Source organism: Protopterus annectens, chromosome 8.part0 (assembly GCF_019279795.1).
Source record: "Protopterus annectens isolate FY-2018-M chromosome 8.part0, PAN1.0, whole genome shotgun sequence".
NCBI classification, from domain to species: Eukaryota; Metazoa; Chordata; order Ceratodontiformes; family Protopteridae; genus Protopterus; species Protopterus annectens.
Window position 1 is genome coordinate 1601471589 of NC_056741.1, and position 25884 is coordinate 1601497472.

Below are 25884 nucleotides of genomic sequence, written 5' to 3' on the forward strand. Positions count from 1 at the left end.
TTCCTCCCTCAACTCCCCTTATTTTTGTATATTTTTTATTGACATTGTGATGACTTTGTTTTTTTTATTTATCATGTGTTGATCTCTTTTTAGAGCTATATTCTCATTTTCTCAGCTGGTATGAGAGCTCTGAAGTGCTTGGTGCCCAAACCTTTGATTTTCTTTAGCTTTGCTGGAACTGCCAGTGGTTTGGCACTTGGAAGAAGTACTTAAGCTGTGGAGGTTGGCTGGCTGTTAATCCTTTGCAGGATGCAACTCACATAGCTAAGGCTTTTGCAGCAGTGCTTTTTCGAACATCTAGTGTTTTATGATACGTTTATATTGTCCAGAAAAAAGGTTGATGTAAAACTTCACATCCCTTTTTCCCTCCTAAAAGAATGAAAAAACACAGGGCACTCATTTTTTCTGTCACATCTTGTTTTAATTCCACCTTTCTGCTCCTGAACATAAAAGAAAGCTCAGATTATTTCATCGTATGCAGGATCAACCCAACTTGTTTTTTTTATTGATGTCCATAGTATAGCACATGGCCTTAATGTTAGCAGTCTTGTATCTGATTCTAGGATTTAATCTACTTAATGAAATCATGTATATTAATTTTTTAGGAAAAGTAATGATGCATTGATTTTTGTTTGATGTACAATGTCAGCAGTCTTCAGATTTCTCTTAAATTATTAGTTTCAGTACATTGTGCTAAAGAAGTTGATGTAATTCGGATATGAAACGTAAAAGCACTAATTTTTTTTTTTTTAATTACAGAGATGTTCTAAAACCTGGCATTCCTTGTGAGTTCGGAACACGTTGATCAAAATGGGTGTTAAAACATTTACCCACAGTTCTCCAGTTCACTGCCAGGAGGTATTGGGAAAGCTCAACATTTTACGCAATGAAGGGCACTTTTGTGATGTGACCATCCGTGTACAAGATAAACTTTTCAGAGCTCATAAAGTAGTACTGGCAGCATGTAGTGAGTTCTTCCGCTCCAAACTTACTAGTTATTCAGAAGATGATGGAAAGAGCGTACTGGATTTGCATCATGTAACTGTTACAGGCTTTATGCCCCTTTTAGACTATGCCTACACTGCAACCCTTTCTATTAACACTGAGAATATTATTGATGTCTTGGCAGCAGCAAGCTATATGCAGATGTTCAGTGTAGCAAGTACCTGCTCAGAGTTCATGAAGTCTAGTATTCTTTGGAATACTTGCAGTACTCAGCAAGACAAAACGCCAGAAAGTGCCCAAGAGAACACCACAGTCTGTAACTTTGCTTCACAAGAAGGCAGTGTGTCTCCTGTGTCTTCAGAGTGCAGTATGGTGGAAAGAACTATACCTGTTTGTAGAGAATCACGTCGCAAACGTAAAAGCTACATTGTGATGTCACCTGAAAGTCCAGTCAAGTGTGGCGCACAAATGTCCCCTCAAGTACTCAATTCTTCATCTTCATATTCTGAGGGAAGAAGTCAAGCTGTAGATTCCTCTTTGTCTTTCCCATGGACCTTTCCCTTTGGAATTGATCGAAGGCTTTCATCAGAAAAGCCTAAACCAACCGAGGGTTCTCGGCCTTTGGAACAGGCTGGCCCTTCTGAAGCAGTGAGAAGAGTAACTGAGTATGTTGCTTGTGAAAGCACAAAAGCTGTTTCACCCTTGGTAATTGAAGAAGATGTGAGGGTCAAAGTTGAAAGGTTAAGTGACGAAGAGGTTCATGAGGAGGTGTCGCAGCCTGTCAGTGCTTCCCAGAGTTCTCTGAGTGATCAGCAGACTGTTCCAGGTAGTGAACCTGTTCAGGAAGACCTTCTGATCAGTCCACAGTCCTCCTCTATAGGTATGGTATAGCATGGCATATTTTTTTCATAAAACTAGCCTTTTTTTAAACAGGAGTGGTGGCATTTTGAAAAAAAAAAATCTTGTTTGCACACTGACTTTCAGAATTAGTGACTGTGTTTCATTATTGTGTCTTCATTGAACAGAAAATGAAAATGCACTTTTAAACTGCATCTGTGGTGTAACGATCAGTCCTTCAGTATGATTTCTTATCCATGCATATTAGCTGCAAGTGGGATCAACCCTTCTGATCTGACTTTCAGAGCTGTGGAGATGGACCTTACAACTTAACCTACCACATCCATCCCACACATGGCTAGAAAAAAAGAAAAAACAGCCCATGCTTTTTGAGTTATTTTGTGAGTAAAATAACAAATGTTGTTTGCCCTGTCCCTCCTGGAAACTTTCAAAGAAGGGTATAAAAGAAGCTTTTTAATGAAAATGACCTTATTCTCTTTCCTCCTCCTTTGAAAAAATCCAGACTCCACCTATGAGCATTTCTTCGCCTGTGGTAATAAAGTACTCATTTAGCAGGTCAGGAATTTATGGATATCTGTTTATAAAACAATATGGTGTTGGCACAAGAGGCGTCCACCAGTCTTGGTGGCATAGAGAATCCTTTACAAGCACTCAGAAAAAAAAATGTCTTGAGGAGCAGAGAGTCTGAAAAGCAGATACAAGAGGGCTGGTGGTGAAGAACAGTAGAACATTGAGTTGAGAGGTTGTAGTGGTCCAAATAGACTTGATGAGACCCGAGGACATCAGATCCAGTGAGTCATTGGTTCGTCTGCAACAGTATCACTACCTTCACCACTTGTATTGACCATCTTTGGATGCAGACAACAGATGGATTTCAAAACCTATGATTGACAACATCTTTGGTGAAATGAGTCAAACTTGCTGATCTTATGACAGTTTCCAGACGCCAGTGAGGGGTGTCTGTCTTAAACACATTTTTGCTGTGTCATCACAAGAGTTATTTCACCAAAGCCTACTGATTGTCCATCTTTCTGAGCAGATGCCTTCTGGGAGCTTTCTTTTTTCCAAGGAACATTGTCTGAAGACTTGATGTCTGTCCTGCTGAACCATCTGCCCTAGCCATTTCTGCCTTTGATTGAAAGACTTGTTTTGACACAGAATGAAGCTGCAAATGGCCCAGCCTTCCATTTCAGGAGTGGTTCCCTCCAGAAAAGAGGGAAAAATCTCATCCCTGTATTCCTTAGATTCCATCATTGAGAATGCAGGTGTATTCAGTGCACTTCTCTTTACTTTTAGGTTTGATTGTGATGCAGTAGACCATATCAACCCCACCACCAACAGAAGTTGTCTTTGGAAAGATGCATACTCTTGATGATGGAGTATTTTATATTGGAGGTGCATAAGAGATTTGTGAACTGTTTGGCCTTAGAGAAGTTGAAATGGATATCAGTCGCTAGTACTCTAAAATGCAAGGTAGATTTTGCAGGATGTGCAAAACATCTTTAAATTACTATGTAAAACCCACAAGCTGATTTGCTTCCGTCTCTAGAGGGATGCAAACTAGCACCAGAGTGCAACACTCTGATCAGGAGATCATATAGGATTCAGGGAAAGAGTTTATATACCCCTTCCTTTCACATCTTTTTGGGTTACTAACTGCTAACTCCCCATAACTTAATCTCAAAATGGCACACACTGACAGAAGATGTGGCAGCATATAAGGAACAGAATAACTTTACTAACCCAAGTGGCCTTTTAAAGTGAGAGCACATACCTGCAGAAGTGCAACAGTAGACAAATTTATAAGCAGACATAGTTGATTAATTTAATTTTTTTTTTTGCCAGAGAAAGAAGTAGCTGTTCCATTTCTCTGTGGATGAGAATTTGTTTGAGCTCCTTCCCCAGGGGAAATAAGAGCTTTTGAAGAGACAATTGACTCTTTAGCAAGTTAGACAGTTAATTTACCCATCTATACCGAAAAACAGTAGGAGCTACAAAAGAGAGAGAATTTTATGAAAAATAATCCAAGGCTGTGCAAGTCAAATGAAAAAAAAAGGTCTTTTAAAAAAAGTTAGCCTAGGGAGGCATCAGAAGTAGGTGTGATCAGCAAGGCAGGGGAGGGTAAGTTTCCTCCTTCAAAAGAGGGCAATGATTAATGTGATTTTAGTTTAAAAAATCTCCTCCTTTTCCTTCATATTCTGCAATGTTAGTGTTTCCTACCTGAAAGCAGATGGTTTCAGCTTAGTCTTAGACAAGTAAAGGCTGTGAAATTGAGTTTATACCCGTTCCTCCCTTTACTCTAGATCAAGCAATGCTGTTGAAACAAATTTTGACTCCGGTTTATAATTGTAGAGCAGTAATGAAGGTGAGAGGCTCCCTCTAGAGGAATAGAGAAAACATTTTTATTCCAGGTTGTTGGTATTTAAAAAAAATTATGTTCCTGGAGGGACTCGTCCTTAATTTATTTAGTGTGAAGTTTCAGTATAATTGAGCATTGCTGTCTTTTTCATTCTGGTGAGCCTAGATTTGAAGTGTGCATGCATGCACATGTCTGTCTGTAGAAATCACATGCAGTAAATATCAAGTGGTTCACGAATGATGTAAACTATGTTATTTCATCCCCTTGTGTGTTATTCTATCCACTGCTCACATGCTGTTTGCCAAATGCCATACACAGGTGGTGTTCCACCAGATAATTAGATTCAGCCCACCTCACTGGAAGAAAGAGTGTTTTGAAGTACTCCAGTCACTGTATGATCAACCAGGGCAGTCCATGAACTTAACCAGATTAAGTTGGATTCCATGGCAGACACAAATAGGCAGAGAACACAGCAGATCAAATGCACAGTGCAGCATTATCAGCCTGGATGCTTCTAAAGGCCTTGGGCTATATATCAGTCCCCATCCTGATTGTGCTTCTTGCCAGTGTACACATGGGTAAAATGCTTCAGTATCTGAAAAGCTTGAGGAAGTAATAGCCACACAGTGATCTCTTACTGAATCTTACCCCCTTTGGTTGCATTTGAAATTCTTAACTATATCTGTGATAAGTAAGACTGAGCGCAGTTATGGAGAATATATGACAAGTTTCAGGTTGTGGTACTGCAGAGTGTGCTCCCTTTTCTAAGTTGTTAGTGTTTGAGCTAATATATGTAATTAGGGGTGTGGCATTCACAGCTTGGTAGGTGTATGCAGGGTTCACTGCGTTTTTAATTGCTGTTCAATTTTTGAAGTTGTAGGACACATGGTTGTGGGTCGTAAAGTACTTATAGGGAGTCTGTTATTCACTTCAAAATGTGAGGTATCTGGAGTCTATCCGTGGAAAGACAATCAGCCTGAAAGAGATGGCTGCCCCTATTCTATTCCTGAGAACCTTGAAACCAGTGTCTCTGAAGTGATTGTAGATAACACTGCAATGATGCAGTATATTAATAAGCTTAGGGTATTTTCGCTGGCTGTACAGACAGGGTGTAGTATCCTGAACCATAGCATTCCAGTTATACTTCTTTCTACAGGTATCCAGTGTCAGGCAAGCTGAGCAGGTACATACCCAGCAGCCACAAATAGAGACTGGAACCCAATGTTCAAAACGTAAAATACATGAAGAGCCCAATTAGTGGACTTGTTTAATTTAGAAAACAGTTCTGGCTGGATAAATTATTTTTCAAAGTACCCATGCAAAGAAGCATGGACTGAAATGCCTTCTCCATTTAATGGAGGAGATATGAACTTTAATCCTGTCTGCTTTGTTCCAGTAACCCCCTTGGAGTAAGAAAACCTAACCTCATTTTATGGGCTGTGTTTTGACCAAGACAGTTCTGTACTGCAGATAATCCATTACAGGGATCCATCATTGTGCTGATATTCTTTACTACATGAATTTGGCAGAAGCAGATCAGATGCAGTGTGTGCAGTCTTATCAGCATGGTTATCCGCTTCCAGACAGATGTTCAGAACTTTACTCAGGCATCCAATGTGGTGTAACTCCTCTGCAGCTAATGTTTACTTAACATTTATAGTAAGCAGGGCTTTGATACTGCCATTTCAGTTTGTTTTGTTTTGTATTTATTTATTTATTTGCTGTTCAGTAATGTGGGTCGGCCATGTCCCTCTAGCAGCTTGTGGACAAATTCCAGAGCAGCAAAGGGTAATGTACCTGTTTGGGGAGCTTTATAATTCACTGTTTATTTTTGCCTGATTCATCAAGTTGGACTTGTATAAATTTCTAAGGTCTACCATGTCACCAGAAAAATGCTGGAAGAAGCTAATATGGAAGACAAATGCTACCAAGAGACTTGCATTCTGAGTGCTTTATTCTGCTTGAGCAAGATGTCACTAGCTGTGAGCACTGCACTGCATTTGGGAGAAACATCCAAGTAGGATTAGGAATTTAAAAGCCTAGTTAGACCAGAAAAACATGAAGCTTTTGTGCATTATATACGATTCAGCAGTGACCCATCAACACCTGTCTTTTTACGAAGTGGAAAGTGTCTCAACCCCAGACACTTGAAGTCTTTGAGACTGTGTGCAGACATCATGAGACTATTGCATTAATGCCAGTCTTGTAGAGGCCTGTGACCACTAATCCTGGGGATGAACAGCTTCAAGTAACCCAGCCTGACGTTTGTCTTTGAGACTCTCGCCTGTCCTGACCCCCTTCCCTCTTAGGTGGACTTCAGATTTCTTTCATTAGTTTCTGTCACTGCTATTATTACATGAGCCTCTCAGAAGCCTGTACCAACGTCTGGGCTGGATGCTAGTTTCTGTGTGCCTGTGAAGTGCATTTGCCATCTTTGGTGATGTCAGCTCATCCTGGACCTCAATAAATATTTTCTAACTTTAGCCAAACTGCCCACTTAAGCTATAGGACTGATGGCCACAGACAACAGTGTCTTGGCATTTCTGTGGCTCTCTCAGGCTATAAAACTCCACTCACTCCCACAGTGCACCTCATCTGCCTTGCTGTCCAGCTGCCGATTGCTGTTTGGAAATTCTGCACCTTTGTATGCTTCTAGACTTGCAAAGTGAGTGTATGTAATCTCTATTTTTTTGCCATTTAGCAGTTATCTGGTGAAAACTTTTAATTATACTGCTTTTTTATATTTTTCAGATTAGAATTGACCTTTTTAGTAGCTATATTATTGATAAACATGAGTAATTTCTTCCTCTACACTCCTGCTACCGTTTTTTAGGTGTTTAGTGTATTGATTGGGTCGGTTACTGTGATCTGCCTTTCAATTTTTATCAGATTTGACACTTTGTCAGGATTGTGCAATATTATCTTATAGTTCTTTTGACATGGACATTTCTTAACTTTGAGCGATACTTGAATTGTACTGATGTTCATCGTGTTACCCTGCTGCAGTCATCACACTTGGGTTATCCTGCCGTCAGGCGGTCCTGCAGTCAGCCCGAATTCCAAAGTCTTGGTCCGGCGTCGGTTGCTGTCGCTTCTTCCCTGACGTCAGTGCGTCAAGGGTATATGAGAGGCATCCGACGCCATTTTCTTAAGTCTTTCTTGCCGCATGGTACCCGAAGCAGAAGCAGTTCGCAAGTGCCGGTTGGCCGACACCTGAGATTTTCTAATCGAGTTTCAGTCCAAAGTCTTCAAAGCTAAGTACCCCATTGAGGATCCTTTTCTTGCCTCAGTCCAATGTCAGGAAAAGTTAACAATTGCATTTCTTGTGGGAAGCAAATACTTCATAAGGACTTTCATTCTTTTTGTATACCTTGCCTAGGCCCAGATCATGACGTCACTAGTTGTCGGTTTCGTGCTAGGTTCAATAAGCGAACTATAAAGTGACGCTTGGATTTCGCACGACACTACTTCAGTAGGAAATTTAATTACACTATGCCGTCGGAGCAACCGACTACCGACGTGCATAAAAAAACGCAAAGATAGACAGGCAGCCTAGATCCAAGCCGGACTCCGAGGCCTCGGCTGGGCCGGTCGCCGGTTCTCTGGTTTTCAGTGAGGTGCCTACGCAGCCCCTGGCTACCGCTGAATTGGATCCCCAGACCGCTTCGGTTTCTCCAGCAGAGAGTTCTAGGCCGACGCAGCCATTTTCTTTAGGCCCTACCGACGACATTGCAGAAGGAGAAGCCGGTGCTGTAGAAACACCCTCGGTTTCTGAAGGTGTCTTCAGACCAACTACTCTCACCATAAAATCTTATGCTAAGCTTAAGACACCTCTAAAACCGAAAAAGACTACACTTCAGTCTCTAGTTCAAGGCCCCATGCCTAAGAAACAGATGCTTAAAATGGCTGAAGATTTGATTTCTTTGATCAGGGGTTCCCAACCCCCCCCCTTGACAAAAGGCCTAGACAAGAGGAGGATTATGCCTCCTCTGATTAAGTGTCTATTTCCTCAGGCTCCTCTGAGGAACAGGATTACTCCTTTTCCCCTTATGAAGATTCTGATGCTGAAGACTCCATTCCCTCAGCTTCTCCCCCTGAAGACTATTCCTTTGGGGAAGCCTTACATACCATGAGGGAACATTTCCACTGGGAAGGTCAGGACTACTCCGACTCAAAGAAAAGGCTCCGAGAGTTTCTTTTACTCCCCCAGCACAGACCACTTGCTATCCCCCCAGTTTTAGACATTGTGGATGATGTTTTCTTAGAATCTAGTCTAAATCCAGATTCTCTTCCTCTTGCTCCAGCCAAACCAGATAGATACTGTAGAGTGCCTGACTCACACAAATTCTTATACAAAAGCCCTGTTGCTGATCCAGAGACAATCTCCCAGGGTCCCAAAGGGGCTAAGGCTTCTATGGCTAAAAATCCTGTACCCTCTGAAAGGGACTCCAGAGCACTAGATAGGTGGGGGAAGAAGGTTTACACGTCAGCTACTCTAGCTATGAGAGCACTAAATTGTCAGTTTCACATGCTTAAATACCAGCAATTCCTAATGTCTCAAATGAAACAGAAGATGGGCACGCACCCTCAACAGTCTGAATTCAAGGAAATGCAGGATCTGTTGCATGCAGCTGAAGAGGTGGGTAAACATACTTTACAATGTGGTTTTGATGCCTTGGAAGCTTCCTCTAGAGCAGCTGTTACTGGGTCTGTTATATGTAGGCATGCTTGGTTAAAGGAACAATTTCTGCCTGATCATGTTAAAGCAAAGTTACTAGATGCACCCTTACAGCAGGATGTCTTATTTGGGGTTAAAGCAGAGCAGGTTTTAAAGAAAATGGAGGATAAGGCAAAATCTATGCAAACGGTCAAAGATTTCTTACAGGTACAGCCCCCACGCTTCAGCAGAAATTGGCCAACAAAAAATTGGTCCTTTCCAGCTTCTGACAAACCACAGAGGGATAAATACAGGCACCAAGGAGCAGAGGACAAGCCCAAATCCCTTACAAACCTCGCCAATGGGGCACTGCAACACAGAAGGGAGGAGAAGACAGGTCCCAAACTGCTAGAAGGCAAACACAATGACTTAAACCTCAAACTGCCAAGCAAGAGACTCTTGGCAGCTCCCTTGGGAGGAAAATTAGCACTTTTTGCAGACAACTGGCGCATTGTCACAAAGTACAAATGGGTCCTAGACATTATCTCACAAGGATACAGATTCCATTTCCACACCTTGCCAAGGATAAAAGGAATGCCAAACCTGCCACAAAATCAATGGGCAGAGGCACAAAAACAAATTACAGCTCTCATGGACATGAGAGCCATTCAACTGGTACCTACACAATAGCAAGGCCAAGGATTTTACTCAAAGCTCTTTCTAGTCCCCAGAAAGGACAATGCTTGGAGACCCATTCTGGACCTTTCAATTTTAAACACCTTCTTGCAAGTACCCAAATTCAAGATGCTAACACTACAGCAGCTTCTTCCCATGTTGGGCAAGAAAGCTTGGCTAGTAATGTTGGACCTCAAGGAGGCATACCTGCATGTCCCTATCAGACAAAATTGCAGAAGATACCTCCGTTTCATTGCTGGTTCAACCCATTACCAATTCTCTGCACTGCCCTTTGGCTTATCTACTGCGCCCAGGGTCTTCACAAAATGCCTGGCACCAGTAATTGCATACTGCAGACAAAGAGGAATTCAAATATTATATTAAGAGCTGCGAAGCTTTAACATTATATATACCTTTAAAAAGAAAATAGGCAAGTTTCAAATTTCATCGTGATGTATTAATTTTATCATGATGTATTATTATACGACCAGGAATTCAATTTTAAACATTTGAAGTTTTTAATTTTACATTTTTAAAAAGGTTTTAATGAGACTTTATATAATTCAAAAGGTTGCTTGTGGTCCAGCAAACACCACTAGATGGTGCTATTTACTAGATGTTATTGTGCAACACACCATACACAGTTTATATGTGATTTATATTTAATTATTTTAGAAACTGTTTTTGTACAAATGTTATTGAGTGAATTGAAGATTAACCGTTGAACAAAAGTGTTATATTTAAACATTTTACTCTATCAATTCCTTATTATTGTACAACACGCACAAGCACTTTTTCAAATATATCAATTAAGCAACTTGGCTTTGATTGGGTATTTTGAATAACATGTGGGTAGAAGTATATATAAAAACACATGATTTTATTGAGTGTTGCTATTACTGATGAAGTTGTGGACGAAAACGTGTGGTTGGTGTACGTTATTTCTGCTATTCATCTGTTGGCGTTTTGCGAAACATTAAACTGTCGATCCTCATTACCTGAATCGGATTAATTTGTGCTTGGTGACTGTGGAGGACTGTTTTGGTTATTAGGAATTCAAATATACCCATACCTGGACGACTGCCTCATCCAAGCAGAAAGCAAGGACATTCTCTTACAACACCTGGCTTTTGTAAAACTCCTAAGTTGCCTAGGGTACACAGTAAACGAAAAGAAATCAAAACTAGTGCCCTCACAAAATATGACATTCCTGGGTGCCAGCTTGAATACAACGGCCCAGATGGCTTATCTGATGCCACACAAACAGCTACAATTAACTCAGTACTTCAGAACAATGGCAACAAAGACCCAACGTCTTGCAAGAAAAATTCTGCAGGCCTTGGGCTTCATGGCATCTTGCATACTACTAATACCATTTGCAAAACTGCATATGAGGAAATTACAATGGTACCTAAAAAGCGTATGGACTCAACACAGCCACAGCTTGGAAACAATAATACCTCTCATTCCCTGCCTTCAACAGGAGTTTCTGTGGTGGTCACAGGCATGTTACCATAACAAGGGTCAGCCTTTCACCTTACCCCCAGCCAGGCAAACTATGACAACAGATGCATTGGACTATGCCTGGGGGCCACACATGGCAGGACTTTGCACTCGAGGCATATGGACTGCAGATCAAAGGAATCTGCACATCAATCAAAAAGAAATGCTAGCTGTACAAAATGCTCTGACAGCCTTCAAGGACCTCTTACATCCAGGACAGCTTATCATAAGGACAGACAACACCACAGTAATGTGGTACATAAACAAACAAGGGGGTACACACTCCTACCCTCTATGCAGGCAAGCAATGACCTTGTGGAACACAGCACTGGCTTACCAAGTTCAATTACAAGCTCAATTCCTGCCAGGAAAAAAGAACATATTGGCAGACGACCTAAGCAGAAACATCATGGATCCCCACGAGTGGAAACTGGATCCACAAGTATTTGCAATGATAACACAAAAATGGGGGCTCCCACACATAGACCTGTTTGCCAACAGACTACCTAAGCAGAAACATCATGGATCCCCACGAGTGGAAACTGGATCCACAAGTATTTGCAATGATAACACAAAAATGGGGGCTCCCACACATAGACCTGTTTGCCAGCCCCCAAAACTATCAGCTAACAAAATTTTGCACAAGGACTTTTCACCATCAAGCTTGGAAAGTGGACGCACTCTCATTCAGTTGGAAAATGCTGACAGTATATGCCTTCCCTCCATTACTCCTTCTCACAAAGGTGCTGCTGAAAGTCAGGATGGAGAGACCCCGAATTATACTCATTGCCCCAGACTGGCCACACCAGCACTGGTACCCACTATTAAGGAATATGGCCCAGGGCCCACCATGGATTCTACCACAAATTACTCATCTGCTCACACTGCAAGACGGCCAGATTCTACACAGCCAGCTCAAAACCTTAAACTTGGCTGCATGGCAAATCACCTAAGCAACCAGTCAGCTCCTCTCTCACAAGCTGTTATGGATGTTGTTCTGGAGGCCAGGAGGCCCAGCACCAGGAAAGCCTACTCAGACAAATGGAAAAGGTTTTGCGCCTGGAACCAAGCTAAAGGCCAAAATACCCTTCAGCCTGACATACCTCAGATTCTGCAATATTTAACTGAGATGTTACACAAAGGGCTTTCTTTTTCATCTATTAAATTCCGCGCCTCAGCTATTTCAGCTCACTACAACATGGATCCTCCCTTATTCTCACATCCACTCCTAAGGCAGTTTCTCAGAGGGGCCAAAAACATTAGGCCTCCCAGGAGAGCACCAACACCTACTTGGGACTTCAACTTTGTTCTGGAAAAACTTACGCTACCTCCTTTTGAGCCAGCTTTCTCAGCTGACTTAGTTTATATCATGGAAGACTGCCCTGCTGCTAGCAATTACTTCAGCGAGAGGAGTTTCAGAGCTTCAGGCACTAATGGCAGTAGAGCCTTTCCTCATTTTTCATCAAGACAGAGTTTCTCTATGAACTAACCCCTCCTTTATGCCTAAGGTGGTATCCAGTGTGGCTCTAAATCAAACCATCCATTTACCCACCTTCTTTCCAAATCCACAGAACAAAGGAGAAAGACTCCTGCATTCCTTGGACATTCACAGGCAGCTACATTACTACTTGGATAAAACTAAGGTTTTCAGAAAATCTGACCAGCTTTTTGTATCCTGTGCTACAGCATCACAAGGAAAGGCTATCTCAAAACGGACCATTTCCAAATGGATAGGACATTGCATACGTTTTTGCTACACCCACCATGGAAAACCAGTTCCTGTTAGCATAAGGCCCCACTCTACCAGGGCAGCAGCTACATCTACAGCCTTCCTCAGGGGAGTGCCAACCAAGGATATTCTGGAAGCTGCAACTTGGAGTTCATTACACACCTTCACCGGACATTACCACTTACCACTTTACTCTAAGACTAGAGCTGGCTTCGCCACTGCAGTTTTGCAGGGCCTTCTAGCCTCCTCTAACCCTGTTTGACTCCACCTCCCATCCTTAGCTTTGGGATTTCTACCCAAGTGTGATGACTGCAGCAAGGTAACACGATGAACATAGTACAGTTTTGTACCTACCATAAATGTAGATGTTCGAGTGTATACCTTGCTGCAGTCCAGGTTACCCTCCCTCCATCCCCTCTGACCTAACTAAAACCTTTCAATACCTTAAAATCTGTTACAGCCTTTGTGGTGTATTTGCTTATAGCTGGAGGGATATTTTGTTTATGCTAAACTTTTTATTATTGGTACTGTCTACTGACCACCTTTTGGGGGGGGCACCTGACATCTGTGGCAAGAAAAACTGAAGAAAATGACATTGGATGCCTCTCGTATACCCCTGACGCACTGACGTCAGGGAAGAAGTGACAGCAACCGATGCCGGACCAAGACTTTGGAATTCGGGCCGACTGCGGGACCGCCTGACGGCAGGATAACCCAAGTGTGATGACTGCAGCAGGGTATACACTCCAACATCTACATTTATGGTAGGTACAAAACTGTACTTTAGTTGCATGTCTAGTCTTCTGCTGTGGACAAGGTTAGATAATGTGGGTTCCGAAGATATTGAAGATGTAGGCACAGAATCACAAAAAATGTTGGCAATCGACTCATTCAGGAGTGTGAAAATAGCTAATTTCTAATCCTGTCAGCCAAAGCCATTCCCCCCTAAACCTGACAAGTAAAGAGCAAGAAGAAAAAACATTGACCGTTTCCCCTCAGGACTCTCCTTCTCAGCAACCCAGCCTGGACATGAACCCCATCTCCATCATTCAAAAGTAGTACTTTTAAAAGCTGAAAAACGGTTTAGGCTGTGCTGTGGGGGTGTCTCAGCTGGTAGTGTCTTGCATCAGAATAACAAAGGAAGCATGTCAGTAGCTTCTTGTTAGAATGTGTACTTTGCAGGTAAGCCCTGGCTTCCTACAGTGGAATTGGTGAAGTCCGATAGTTTTTTCTGTAGTCCCTCTCCACCTTGATTGTGGAATGATGATGAGGGTGTTCAGATTGAAATAGGTCTCCTGCCTTTCCAGTTATCTCAAGGGTGGCAGGCTCAGGTTTTTTCACCCTATATTTTAGCTCTTCCATCCCTGGGTATTTCAGAGCTGAAGTTTAGGTCAGTACCAACACCAACCGTTATGCTGACTGTCTACCATCTTTATGCTGGTGACCTTGGCACCTGTGCTGTTGGTACCTGTGGTCACTAGGGCTCAAGCCCTGTATGCCAGCTGACAATGCCCTTGGTGCAGTTGATGTCTGTTACACTAACATTGAGACCTCTGTGCCTGTGGAGACGTGTGTGCCAGGAGGATCACTTCAGCGCCAACTTCTTGGTGTCAGGGCCTTATGGTCATTTAGATATTTTACCACATAATTTTACAGGGGGGGTCTGTGTAAAGCTTAGTTCCTTAGTTGGACAGTAACCCAGAGAAATCTGAAATTGTCGGCTTTTCCCAGAGACTTTTGGGAAGTTGACACTTTGATCCCATCATCTTTGCTGCAGAGAGTGAGGCAGAAAGCATCTGTAAGGACAGGTCAGTACCTGGCTTAGATTCCTCTTCCCATGTGTATATCTGTCCTACAGTTGTGCCCAAGAAGAGGGGATGTAAGAGAAAGAGCCCTCCCATCCCCTCTTGATAAACCCCAAGTTTGAGGAGATACTTGAGATGATGCATCTGAAGGGTTCATAGCCCACTAACCTAGTCTCCCCCCTGAAGATTATATCATACAGACAGCTTTCCACTGTGCCTTTCTAACTTCCTGGATGGTTCCCCCAGCAGATTGCAAGGCTTTCGTGGACTTTCCAAGGGCTTGGTGAGAGCCCATTGTGATAGAATATATTGTAAGCAGGTCAGACAGGTTCCTGTAACTTCCCAAGGATATGCAGCATTGGAGTAAGGCACTCTTAGCTGATTCCACTGTGGTAGTGGCAGCACTCGAGAAAGAGCTATCTAGAGAGAACCTAACTGGCCATCCCTTGTTGAATGAGGTTTGGACCATGGATTGCTTCTGGAAGCCCATTTACAAGTTGGCTACTTTTTAAGATAAGGATTATTAATTACTTAATGCACATTGTGAGGTTTTATTGTGATGTAGCAGGAAATGTAGAAATGCTGAACAAAATTGTCTCATGTGAAACTGCAGTGTAAGCTGACTTTCCCAGGTGTCAACTCTGAATATGGATTCCACCCTGCCCTCAATGCTAGTGCAATGCCACAGATGAACATTGAGTGCCTCCTGCTCAAATCGAACAATCAGGCACCATTTCTGGCTCTGGTACTAGTCTTCTGAAAACTTAAAGGGACCTTTTACCAATACTCCCATGATGATGCATCGTTATTTCAGTTACAGTTCAGAGAGACGTTGCAAAAGTTGAAGCAAGAGGGGAGAACAGTTGTTGTTCTGGAGTGAAGTTTTTCACTCTTCAAAGTGTATTCTGGCAGCCAGAAGAGTGCAAGGAGCTAAAAATTCTGAAAGGCCCAACAGTGCCAGTTTGAGCATCAACACTATAGACCACTGTAGTAAAACCCAAGTCGGAGATGGTGGGTATCAGAGCAGGTGCTCTCCCAAACACAGAGGTGATGTGCAGGACCAGAGTTTCTAGAGTCCTCCTTAAGGGATAAGTTACAGAACCCTTGATCACAGGCTGAAGTTTTCTCCTCTGGAGTTGGTTGAGGGTCATTTCTCCTTGCATTTCCTGACATGGCAGACAGTCACACAGGATAAAGGAATTGGGGAGTCTCTATCCAAGGACTGTGTACAATACTATTTCTGTCCCTCCCCAAACCTGAATTCCAACCAGACAAAAAGGAGGTAGCCAAAATAGAGGTACCAAGTATGTTGGAGAAGAAATGAGTCCAAGAATTCCACCAGAGCAGAGAGGCTCAGGGGTTTATTCTACATTTTTGAGCTCTCAAAAATGCAGAGGACCCCAGACTTATACTGGATATCAATAAAAGTGTCGGCTTTTCCCAGGGACTTCGGGGAAGTTGACACTTTGATCCCATGTAGTCCCTCTCCACCTTGACTGAGGACCCCAGACTTGTACTGGATATCAATGGTCTAAATTTGTGTACAAGGTAAACCAAATTCTGAGATTAGATGTACAGTCGTGGACCTTTATTCCTTGTAACTAACCTAATCAGGGACCTGTCCTACCTTCTTCAAGTCCGCTAAACAAAACCAAGACCCATACTTTTCTCCTATAACCATCATGTTATATTTCTTCGCAAATGTCTTTCTTTTGGACCCGAGTTATTTTGGAGTCAATGTCTGCGTTGCTGTCTTTTTAACTTTCACCAGGGAATGAGTTCATCATCACTGGCATCACATAAGATCTTAGAGGTGCATTTATGTGAAAAGTCTGCTTAGAAAGCTCACTCCAGCTTGGGATATAAATTTTATTTTGGAAAAATTGACACTTCCTTTGAACCTGCTGGTAAAGTAGAACCCGAGTTTGTTTCATGGAAAACCCTTTTCTTGGTGTCAGTCACTTCTGCTGGAAGTGTTTTCAAGCTCTAAGCTGTAAATCTGATATTTTACATAAACACAGGGTTTCATTTTTTACAAATCCAGATGTTCATCGTGTTACACTGCTGCAGTCATTACACTTGGGTTATCCTGCTGTCAGGCGGTCCCGCAGTCGACCAGAGTTCCAAAGTCTTGGTCCGGTGTCGATTGCTGTCGCTTCTTCCCCCCTGACGTCAGTGCACCAGGGGTATATAAGTTGCATCTGACACCATTTTCTTCAGTCTTTCTTGCCGCGCGGTGCCCGAAGCAAAAGCAGTTCGCAAGTTCCGGTTGGCCGACTCCTGAGATTTTTGAAGTCGAATTTCAGAGTTTTCAATAAAGCTAAGTACCCTGTTGGGGAAACTTTTTTCTTGCCTCAGATCGATGTCAGTAAAAGTTAATAATTGTTTTTCTTGTGGGAAGCAAATACCTCATAAGGACTTCCACTCTTACTGTATTCCATGCCTAGGCCCTGATCACGACGTCACTAATTGTCTGTTTTGTGCTAGATTTAACAAACGCACTATAAAACGACGTTTTGATTTTGCTTTGCACTACTTTGGCCGAAGGTTCAATTACACAATGCCGTCGGAACTGACGACCGCAGTTAATAAAAAACGCAAAGACAAGGATAAAGACAGGCATCCTAGGTCCAAAACCAACGACAAAGCCTCTTCTAGGCCAGGCGCCGGTTCTCAGTGAGGCGCTTTCGCAGCCCCTGACACCTGCTACCTCAGAGCCACAGGCCACCTCCGACTCCCACGTGGAGATGACTAGGCCTCTGGAAACTCAAGGTATTGGGCCTACGGAAACTAATCCCTCAGATAGGTCCGGAGCCGTTGAGCAGGCATCGGCTTCTGAGGGTGTTTTTAGACCTTCACAACTTACCATTAAAGCAGCAGCCAAGACAAAAACACCATTAAAGACAAAGAAGCAAGTACAGCATTCTCCTGGACAGTCCTCCATGCCTAAGAAACAGAAGCTCAAAATGGCCGAAGACCTCATTACTCTAATCAGGGGTTCCCATCCCAATCCTGAGAAAAGGCCTAGGCAGGATGCAGACTATGATTCCTCTGATCAGGTTTCCATTTCATCTGATTCCTCTTCAGACCAGGGATACTATCTACTCCCCTATGAAGACTCTGATGCTGAAGAAATCTATCCCTTCAGCCTCTACTCCTGAGGATTACTCTTTTGGGGAAACTTTACATACCATGAGGGAGCATTTCCATTGGGAAAGTCAGGATTATTCAGAATCCAAGAAAAGGCTCAGGGACTTCCTTTTATTGCCTCAGCACAGGTCCTTTGCTATTCCGCCTGTGTTAGATATTGTGGATGATGTGTTCTCCGAATCCAGCTTATCTCCAGATTCTTTGCCCCCTGCACCAGCCAAGCCAGATAGGTACTATAGAGTCGCTGACTCTCACAAGTTTCTTTATAAAAACCCGTCTGCTGACCCAGAAACCATTTCCCAGGGTCCCAAAGGGGTTAAGGCTTCCATTGCAAAAATATCCAGTCCCCTCTGACAGAGATTCTAGAGCATTGGATAGATGGGGGAAGAAAGTTTACGCTTATGCAACTTTAGCAGTAAGGGCTTTAAATTGCCAGTTTCACATGCTTAAGTACCAACAATATTTGATGGCTCAGTTAAAACAGAAAATGCTTACAAGCTCAGAAGCTCCTGACTATAAAGAAATGCAGGATTTATTGCATGCAGTTGAACAGGTGGGAAAACATACTCTGGAATGTGGTTTTGATTCTTTGGAGGCCTCTTGTAGAGCCGCAGTTACAGGTTCTGTGATTCGAAGGCATGCTTGGTTAAAAGAACAGAGTTTACCTGACCATGTTAAGGCAAAATTATTGGATGCTCCTTTACAGCATGATACCTTGTTTGGTGTTAAGACAGAAGAGGTGTTAAAGAAAATGGAGGATAAAGCTAAATCTATGCAAACAGTCAAAAGATTTCTTACAGGTACAGCCACCTCGATTTAGCAGAAATTAGCCTACAAAGAATTGGTCCTTTCCAGTGTCAGACAGGCCACAGAGAGGCAGATACAGATGCCCAAGAGGCAGATCTCAACCCCAAGGCTCTTACAGACAATGACAGTGGGGTACCTCAACCCTAAAAGGAGGCGAGGATAACTCTCAACCTTACAGGAAACAGTCGCAATGACTTCCCCCTTCGTATGCCAAGCACTTCCCTTTTGGCAGCCCCCTTAGGGGGGAAACTAGCACTTTTTTCTCAAAATTGACAAACAATCACCCAAGACAAATGGGTTCTGAATATTGTGTCTCAAGGTTACAGGTTCCACTTTCACACTTTACCAAGGCTAAAAGGAATGCCAAACCTGCCACAAAATCAATGAGCAGAGGCTCAAAAACAGATTTCAGCCCTCATGGACATGAGAGCTATTCAAAAAGTACCACAGCAGGAACAAGGACAAGGATTTTACTCAAGACTCTTCCTGGTCCCCAGAAAGGACAAAGCCTGGATACCCATACTAGACTTTCAACTCTAAATACTTACCTGGATGTTCCGAAATTCAAAATGGTGACACTACAGCAGTTTCTTCACATGCTGGGCAAGAAGGCTTGGCTTGTTACTTTGGACCTCAAAGAGGCATACCTGCATGTCCCTATCAGACAAGATTGCAGAAGATGCCTCAGATTCAAAGCTGGTACAATGCACTACCAATTCTCTGCACTGCCCCTTTGGCTTATCTACTGCGCCCATGGTTTTTACAAAGTGCCTGGCACCAGTAATTGCATTTTGCAGACAAAAAGGAATTAAAATATATCCATACCTGGAAGACTGCCTCATTCAAGCAGAGAGAAAGGACAGTCTTCTAAAGCATCTGGCATTTGTAAAAAGGTTGCTAATTTCTCTAGGGTACACAGTAAACGAAAAGAAGTCAAAACTAGTGCCCTCACAACAGTTACTATTTCTGGGTGCCAGCTTAAATACAACGGCCCAGATGGCTTATCTCACGCCAGACAAACAAGGACAACTAACTCAGTATTTTCAATTACTGGCAAAAAAGTTCCATCTCCCTGCAAGAAAAATTCTGCAGGCCGTGGGGTTCATGGCATCCTGCATGCTACTAATACCATATGCCAGACTGCATATGAGGAAATTACAGTGGTACCTAAAAAGTGTTTGGACTCAACACTCTCACAGTTTAGAAACAGTAATACCAATAATTCCCTGCCTACAACAGGAGTTTCGATGGTGGTCACAGGCATGTCACCTCAACAAGGGTCAGCCTTTACTCTACCCACAGCCAGGCAGACTCTAACAACAGATGCTTCGGATTACGCCTGGGGAGCACACATGACAGGAAAATGTATTCAGGGCAAGTGGACTACAGACCAAATGCATCTTCACATCAATCAAAAAAGAGATGTTGGCTGTTCAAAATGCCCTAACAGCTTTCAAGGACCTTCTGCATCCAGGACAATTATTATTAAAAACAGACAACACCACAGTAATGTGGTACATAAACAAGCAAGGGGGCACTCATTCTTATCCCCTATGCAGGCAAGCCATGACCTTGTGGAACACAGCTCTAACTTATCAAGTTCATCTGCAAGCACAATTCCTGCCAGGAAAGAAAGATACTCTGGCAGACGATCTAAGCAGAAATATCATGGACCCTCACGAATGGAAATTGAATCCACAAATCATCAGCATGGTAACGCAAAAATGGGGGTGCCCAAACATAGTTCTTTTTGCCTCCCCACTGAATTGCCAACTACAAAAATTCTGCACAAGGACTTACCACACACAAGCATGGAAAGTGGATGCTTTTTCGTTCAGCTGGAAAAGCCTAAAAGTTTATGCCTTCCCACCACTGCCTCTCCTTTCAAAGGTACTCCTAAAAGCCAGACAAGAAAAACCACAGATGATCGTGATTGCTCCAGACTGGCCATGCCAGCACTGGTACCCAATCTTAAAGAACTTAGCTCAAGGCCCTCCATGGATTTTGCCTCAAATTTCACACCTTCTGACTCAACAAAACAATCAGATCCTGCACGGTCAGCTCAAAACCCTAAACCTGGCTGCATGGCAGATTCATTAGTCAAACAGGCAACATCTCTCTCTAAAGCAGTTATGGATGTCATTTTGGAGGCCAGGAGGCCTAGCACCAGGAAATCTTACTCAGCAAATAGAAGAGATTCTGTGCCTGGAACCAGGCTCAAAGCCTTGACCCTCTTGTCCCAAACATTCCTCAGATTTTAGAATACTTAACTGAGATGCTGGACAAAGGCCTATCCTTCTCATCAATTAAGATTCATGCCTCTGCCATTTCAGCTCATTACAACACGGATCCTCCTTTATTCATAGGTTCATACTAGGCTATCTGCCCTAGGGCATTTATAAGCCTAGCCCAAAGTTTTGTGGCTTTCACCACCCCTTAAGTTTGAAAGATACTATGCCCATTATTTTGCCGTGCCTCTGTCCAGCAGTGACACTGAGGTGATCCCTGGGGTAAACCTGTGATCTCCCATCCATTGGTCAAGATTTCTCTTGAACAAAGCCAGCGAGGTGCTCTGCCTCACATGTACCGGGATTTTGTTCCACAGCATAGGGAGTCTCTGGGTGATGAATCTGTCCCTCCAGCACGTCCTATTTATAACTGTGTTAAGGTTCAAGTCTCTTGCTCTTGTAGTTCTGATGGATTTGGATTTTTTGAGGTGGAGCATGTTCATTAATTCCGGGTTGGATATGGCCTTGTATGTCAGGCACAGGTCACCTCTGAGCATACGCTATGCAACTGAATAGAGCTGGAGTTCCTTCAGTCGGGCAGCATAAGACATATTTTTGAGACCCTTTATCCTTTTGGTGAGGAACTTTTGGGGCCTTTCCAATTGCTGCAGGTGTCGGGTAAGATACATTCCGAATGGGGCATTGTACTCTTATCATAGGTCTGATGAGTAATGAGTACAGGGGAACAATGACCTCCCTTGATCTAGATGTGAATCCCTTCATGATCATGGGCAATGTCGAAGGTCTTCCTAACTACTTTGGCAACGTGAGTGTCAAACGAAAGGTTACTGTCAACCTGGGTCCCCAGATCCCTGATAACCTCTTCTGTGCTTAGTGGATTGCCACCTATATGGTAGCTAGGGGTAGCCTTGTTTTTCCCAAAGGGTATGACTATTCTCTCATCCCTTGCTAAAGCAGTACCTCAGAGGGGCTAAAAACATAAGACCGCCCCGGAGAGCACCAATACCAACTTGGGACCTCAATTTTGTTTTGGAAAAACTGACCTTGCCACCTTTTGAGCCAGCCAATACAGGCGATCTAAAATTTTTATCATGGAAAATAGCTCTGCTCCTGGCAGTAACTTCAGCACGAATAGTCTCAGAGCTACAGGCATTAATGGCAGTGGAACTTTTTATACTATTTCATCAGGACAGGGTTTCTTTAAGAACAAACCCTACCTTTATGCCAAAGGTGTGGTATCTAGTGTGGCTCTTAACCAAACCATCCATTTGCCAACTTTTTATCCAAACCCCCAGAATAAAGGGGAGAAACTTCTGCACTCTTTGGACATACACAGGCAGCATCGCTTCTACTTGGACAAAACAAAAGCTTTCAGGAAAACTGAGCAACTGTTTGTGGCATATGCTGCAGGATCACAGGGCAAGGCTATCTCAAAGCAGACTATTTCCAAATGGATAGGACACTGTATTCATTACTTGCTACACACAGCATGGAAAATCAGTCCCTAATAACATTAGGCCACATTCTACCAGAGCAACAGCCACTTCAACAGCCTTTCTCAGAGGAGTACCAATCAAGGAAATTTTGGAGGCTGCAACTTGGGAGTTCAGTGCACACCTTTACCAAGCATTACCACTTGCTTCTTTACTCTAAATCCAGAGCAGGATTTGCCACTGCAGTTCTGCAGGGCCTCATTGCCAGTCCTAACTCTTTATAGACCAGCCACCCAACCTTAGCTTTGGGATTCTACCCAAGTGTAATGACTGCAGCAGTGTAACACGATGAACATTGTACAGTTTTGTACCTACCATAAATGTAGATGTTCGAGTGTTCACACTGCTGCAGTCCAGGTTATCCCCCCTCCATCCCCTCTGTCTTAGCTGGACTTATCTATGCATTTCTATCCTATACAACCTTTGTGGTGTATTTGCTTGTAACTAAAGGTATTGTTTTTTTATTTTTTAGTTATGTTTCATTAGCAATATGTATTGCCTACCTACTTGGGGACACCTGACATTGGGGCAAGAAAAACTGAAGAAAATGGCGTTGGATGCAACTTGTATACCCCTGGCGCACTGACGTCAGGGAAGAAGCGACAGCAGTCGACGGTGGACCAAGACTTTGGAGCTCTGGCTGACTGCGGGACCGCCTGACGGCAGGATAACCCAAGTGTAATGACTGCAGCAGTGTGAACACTCGAACATCTACATTTATGGTAGGTACAAAACTGTACTTTTTCATGCAAAAAGTAGCTACAGGAGATGATCTCAGCCAAATTTAATTTGAGTTTTTCTTTCTGAAATATCCTAACAAAGGGGAGCACTTTTTACTTTGTTTAGGTAAGCAACAGCAAGTACATTTCTATCTAAATCGGGCAAAAGGTATTCAGAAGGATGACTAACTGGGTTTATTTTTTTACCGGGGATGGAATTGACAAAGTTTCATCACTCCACTCAGGTTGCTGTCAGAATGTGTTCAGTATATTCATCTAGAGCAATGTCTCTAGCATTTTTCTAGAATACCATGGACACCATGTGCTGCTGCAGCATAAGATTCACTATGCAATTCTGTAAGACACTTTAAACTACGTGATCTCAAGGTCCAAGACTAGCTTTGATGCAGCCATGTTGAGGGGCATTTGTTTGATGCCACACAGGAACTTCAGCTGGTGGCTGTGTGCTGTAGTTGAAGTGAAAGGATTGGATTATGTAAGCGATGGACTTGCCATAGTACTACATCTTCGAGATCCATGTTCACCCGTTTCAGTCTCTTCTGAGGAGAGACCTGCAGGGTCTGGCTATTGGTAGTGTAATACAATGTTTCCTAAGTGCAGTATTGATCTGAGGACTAAGGATGAGGTGAATTAAAGGAGGGGAGAAGTTTAAAAGCCTTGGATAAGTTTTAAAGGTTCCAAGCGACTGTTGCCTGCTGCTGTCAGCCCTTTAGTTGAAGTGTATGGATGTGGATAATGGAGATCTAACATTTCATTAAGTAAGTAACTTTAATACATTTCTTCATCAATATGACTACCTAATTAGTTATTTGAGAATCTCATCCTTTCATGCATGCTGAGTTGTGCTGCTGTTTATCAGGAAGCAAACCCCAACAGTACTGCGCATGTTTGCAGTCCCCTCAGCTACTGTATCTGCATTTTTTTTGGATTAAAAGTTGGTCAGTCTTTAAGTAACACAGCCTTCCATGTAGAGAGTTCCACCATTCCAGAAGGTTGACAGGAACCCCTCACAAACCACACACACGTTTTCCATCTTGTTGGACTGTAACCTAAAGGGAGAGGATTTGACTTTCTCATCCAAAGTTACTTCTCCCTTTGGTTTTGACTCATCTGTGAGACCACTTCTGCTGGCTTCACCTCTACAGGATAACTCCTTTGGAGACTTTCCTAACTTGATGAGGGAGAATATCAAGTAGGGAGTAAAAGAGGTCTCCTTTGTCCATCCAGTCCTTTCACCATTTGAAGGTGCTCTTGAGTGTGCATCAGTTATACAGGACTCTGTCACTCACCTGTAAAGATCAATTTCATAGCGGCAAAGCAGAGTTAAACATCTGAAGCCCTTTTTCATCTCCATGTACATTGAACATATTCCACAGGAGTATGCCACACAGAATCTGTAAAATAGATGTTAAAATGAAAAAAATAGATCTTACTTTGCCCACACTGTTGCCCTTATTTGCGTCTGTTTCGTTAAGGCTTATGTGCGGACAGCCTAGTGACATTCTGCATCTATGTTTGACTTTGATCGGGAGAAAATTAGAGGAGTGGATCTGCCACATTTGTCTTGTCTTTAAAAAAAACTCCTAAATGATAAAAGTATATTAAAGATTTCTTTGATAGTGTTTGGGCTGGTTTAGTTTGATTGCTTTTGCAAAGCGTCCTACATGTGAATGAAATAGAGATGCGGGATGTTCCTTAAATTATTCAGTATGATTGCAACCCAAAAAAAAGGCATAAATAAGTTTAACTAAAATTTGCAGGTGATTACGCTAACCATACAGAGATCGAATCAAAGTTCACTGCTTTCTGCGCCAAACAAGTTGTTTTAATAATTGGAATTTCCTCATAATAGTGACGTGCACAGTACAAGCACTTGCATACCATTTAACTAGGTCTCTTTTGCTGCACCCAGGTAAGCATAATGAAAATGCGCTATTTGATTACACTTATCTGGGAAGAGGGAAAATGTGTGCCTTATGCTTGCGCACACACTGCATTTTTTTTAAACATTTTTTGCTTTAATTCAGCAAGAAAAGGTGAAAATGTATTACATTAACAACGTAATGCATGTTGTGCATGGACACCTGCTGCTACTGCTAGTCTACAGGTGTTGCGATCCTTTGTACTCAGTCTTTATGAAGCTTGATAAGTTCTATTGAACACAGGAGTAATTTAAATATGTACAAATACCCTTCTGCAGGTTGCTAAAGTTTCTACCCAACTATACTTTCTTGTCAGATCTTTTTGCAGGAGGCTTATAAACATTTATGTTGATGTTCAGTTTATGCATGTCTTCCAGTACAGTCCTCTCTGGAGAATGACTTAATTGCAGAGTAGTTATTCAAGGGGTCTAGCTACCTTAAGACGTCAATCCCACTTTCTTGGAATTTAACCTATGTGCTGGAGAAACCGACTCCAGTTTCTTGTGATCCAGTGTCACTGGAACACCTGTCATTTTGGTGACTTACCACTTCTGCAAGGAAAATAAACAGAACTTCAGGCTTTAATGAGCAAGGAACTGTTCACAGGCATTCATGGGAACAGGGACAGCTTTCAGACAAATCCTCTTTCTTACTCACATTTGGATTTGCTTTTTGTGTTACAGATTTGTCAGCAAACAGCATTCTTTCTGCTACTACAAAGTAAAGGGGAAAGAGTCCTCTAACCAGTGGACATTCACAGACTGCTCAGTTACTTATTCACCAAAACAAACGATGTTCACCGTGTTTCACTGTTGCAGTCATTACACTTGGGTTATCCTGCTGGCAGGCGACCCGCAGTCGGCCCGAGTTCCAAAGTCGTGGTCCGGCGTCTGTTGCTGTCGCCTCCTCCCTGACGTCATTGCGCCAGGGGTATAAAAGATGCAACCGACTCCATTTTCTTCAGTCTTTCGGTGCCCGAAGCAGAAGCAGTT

General features: G+C 42.8%; 1 protein-coding gene across 5 annotated transcripts in view; it reads left to right on the forward strand.

The window, feature by feature from the left end:
* Positions 1–25884, forward strand: part of ZBTB44 (zinc finger and BTB domain containing 44) — a 1060028-nt gene that overhangs the window by 534644 nt on the left and 499500 nt on the right. For all 5 annotated transcript variants that reach the window (XM_044081142.1, XM_044081139.1, XM_044081141.1 and 2 more), the window contains one exon: positions 760–1825. In XM_044081142.1, coding sequence (XP_043937077.1) covers positions 811–1825 — 1015 coding nt within the window. In that variant the 5' untranslated portion in view covers positions 760–810. The remainder of the gene's footprint in view (positions 1–759; positions 1826–25884) is intronic.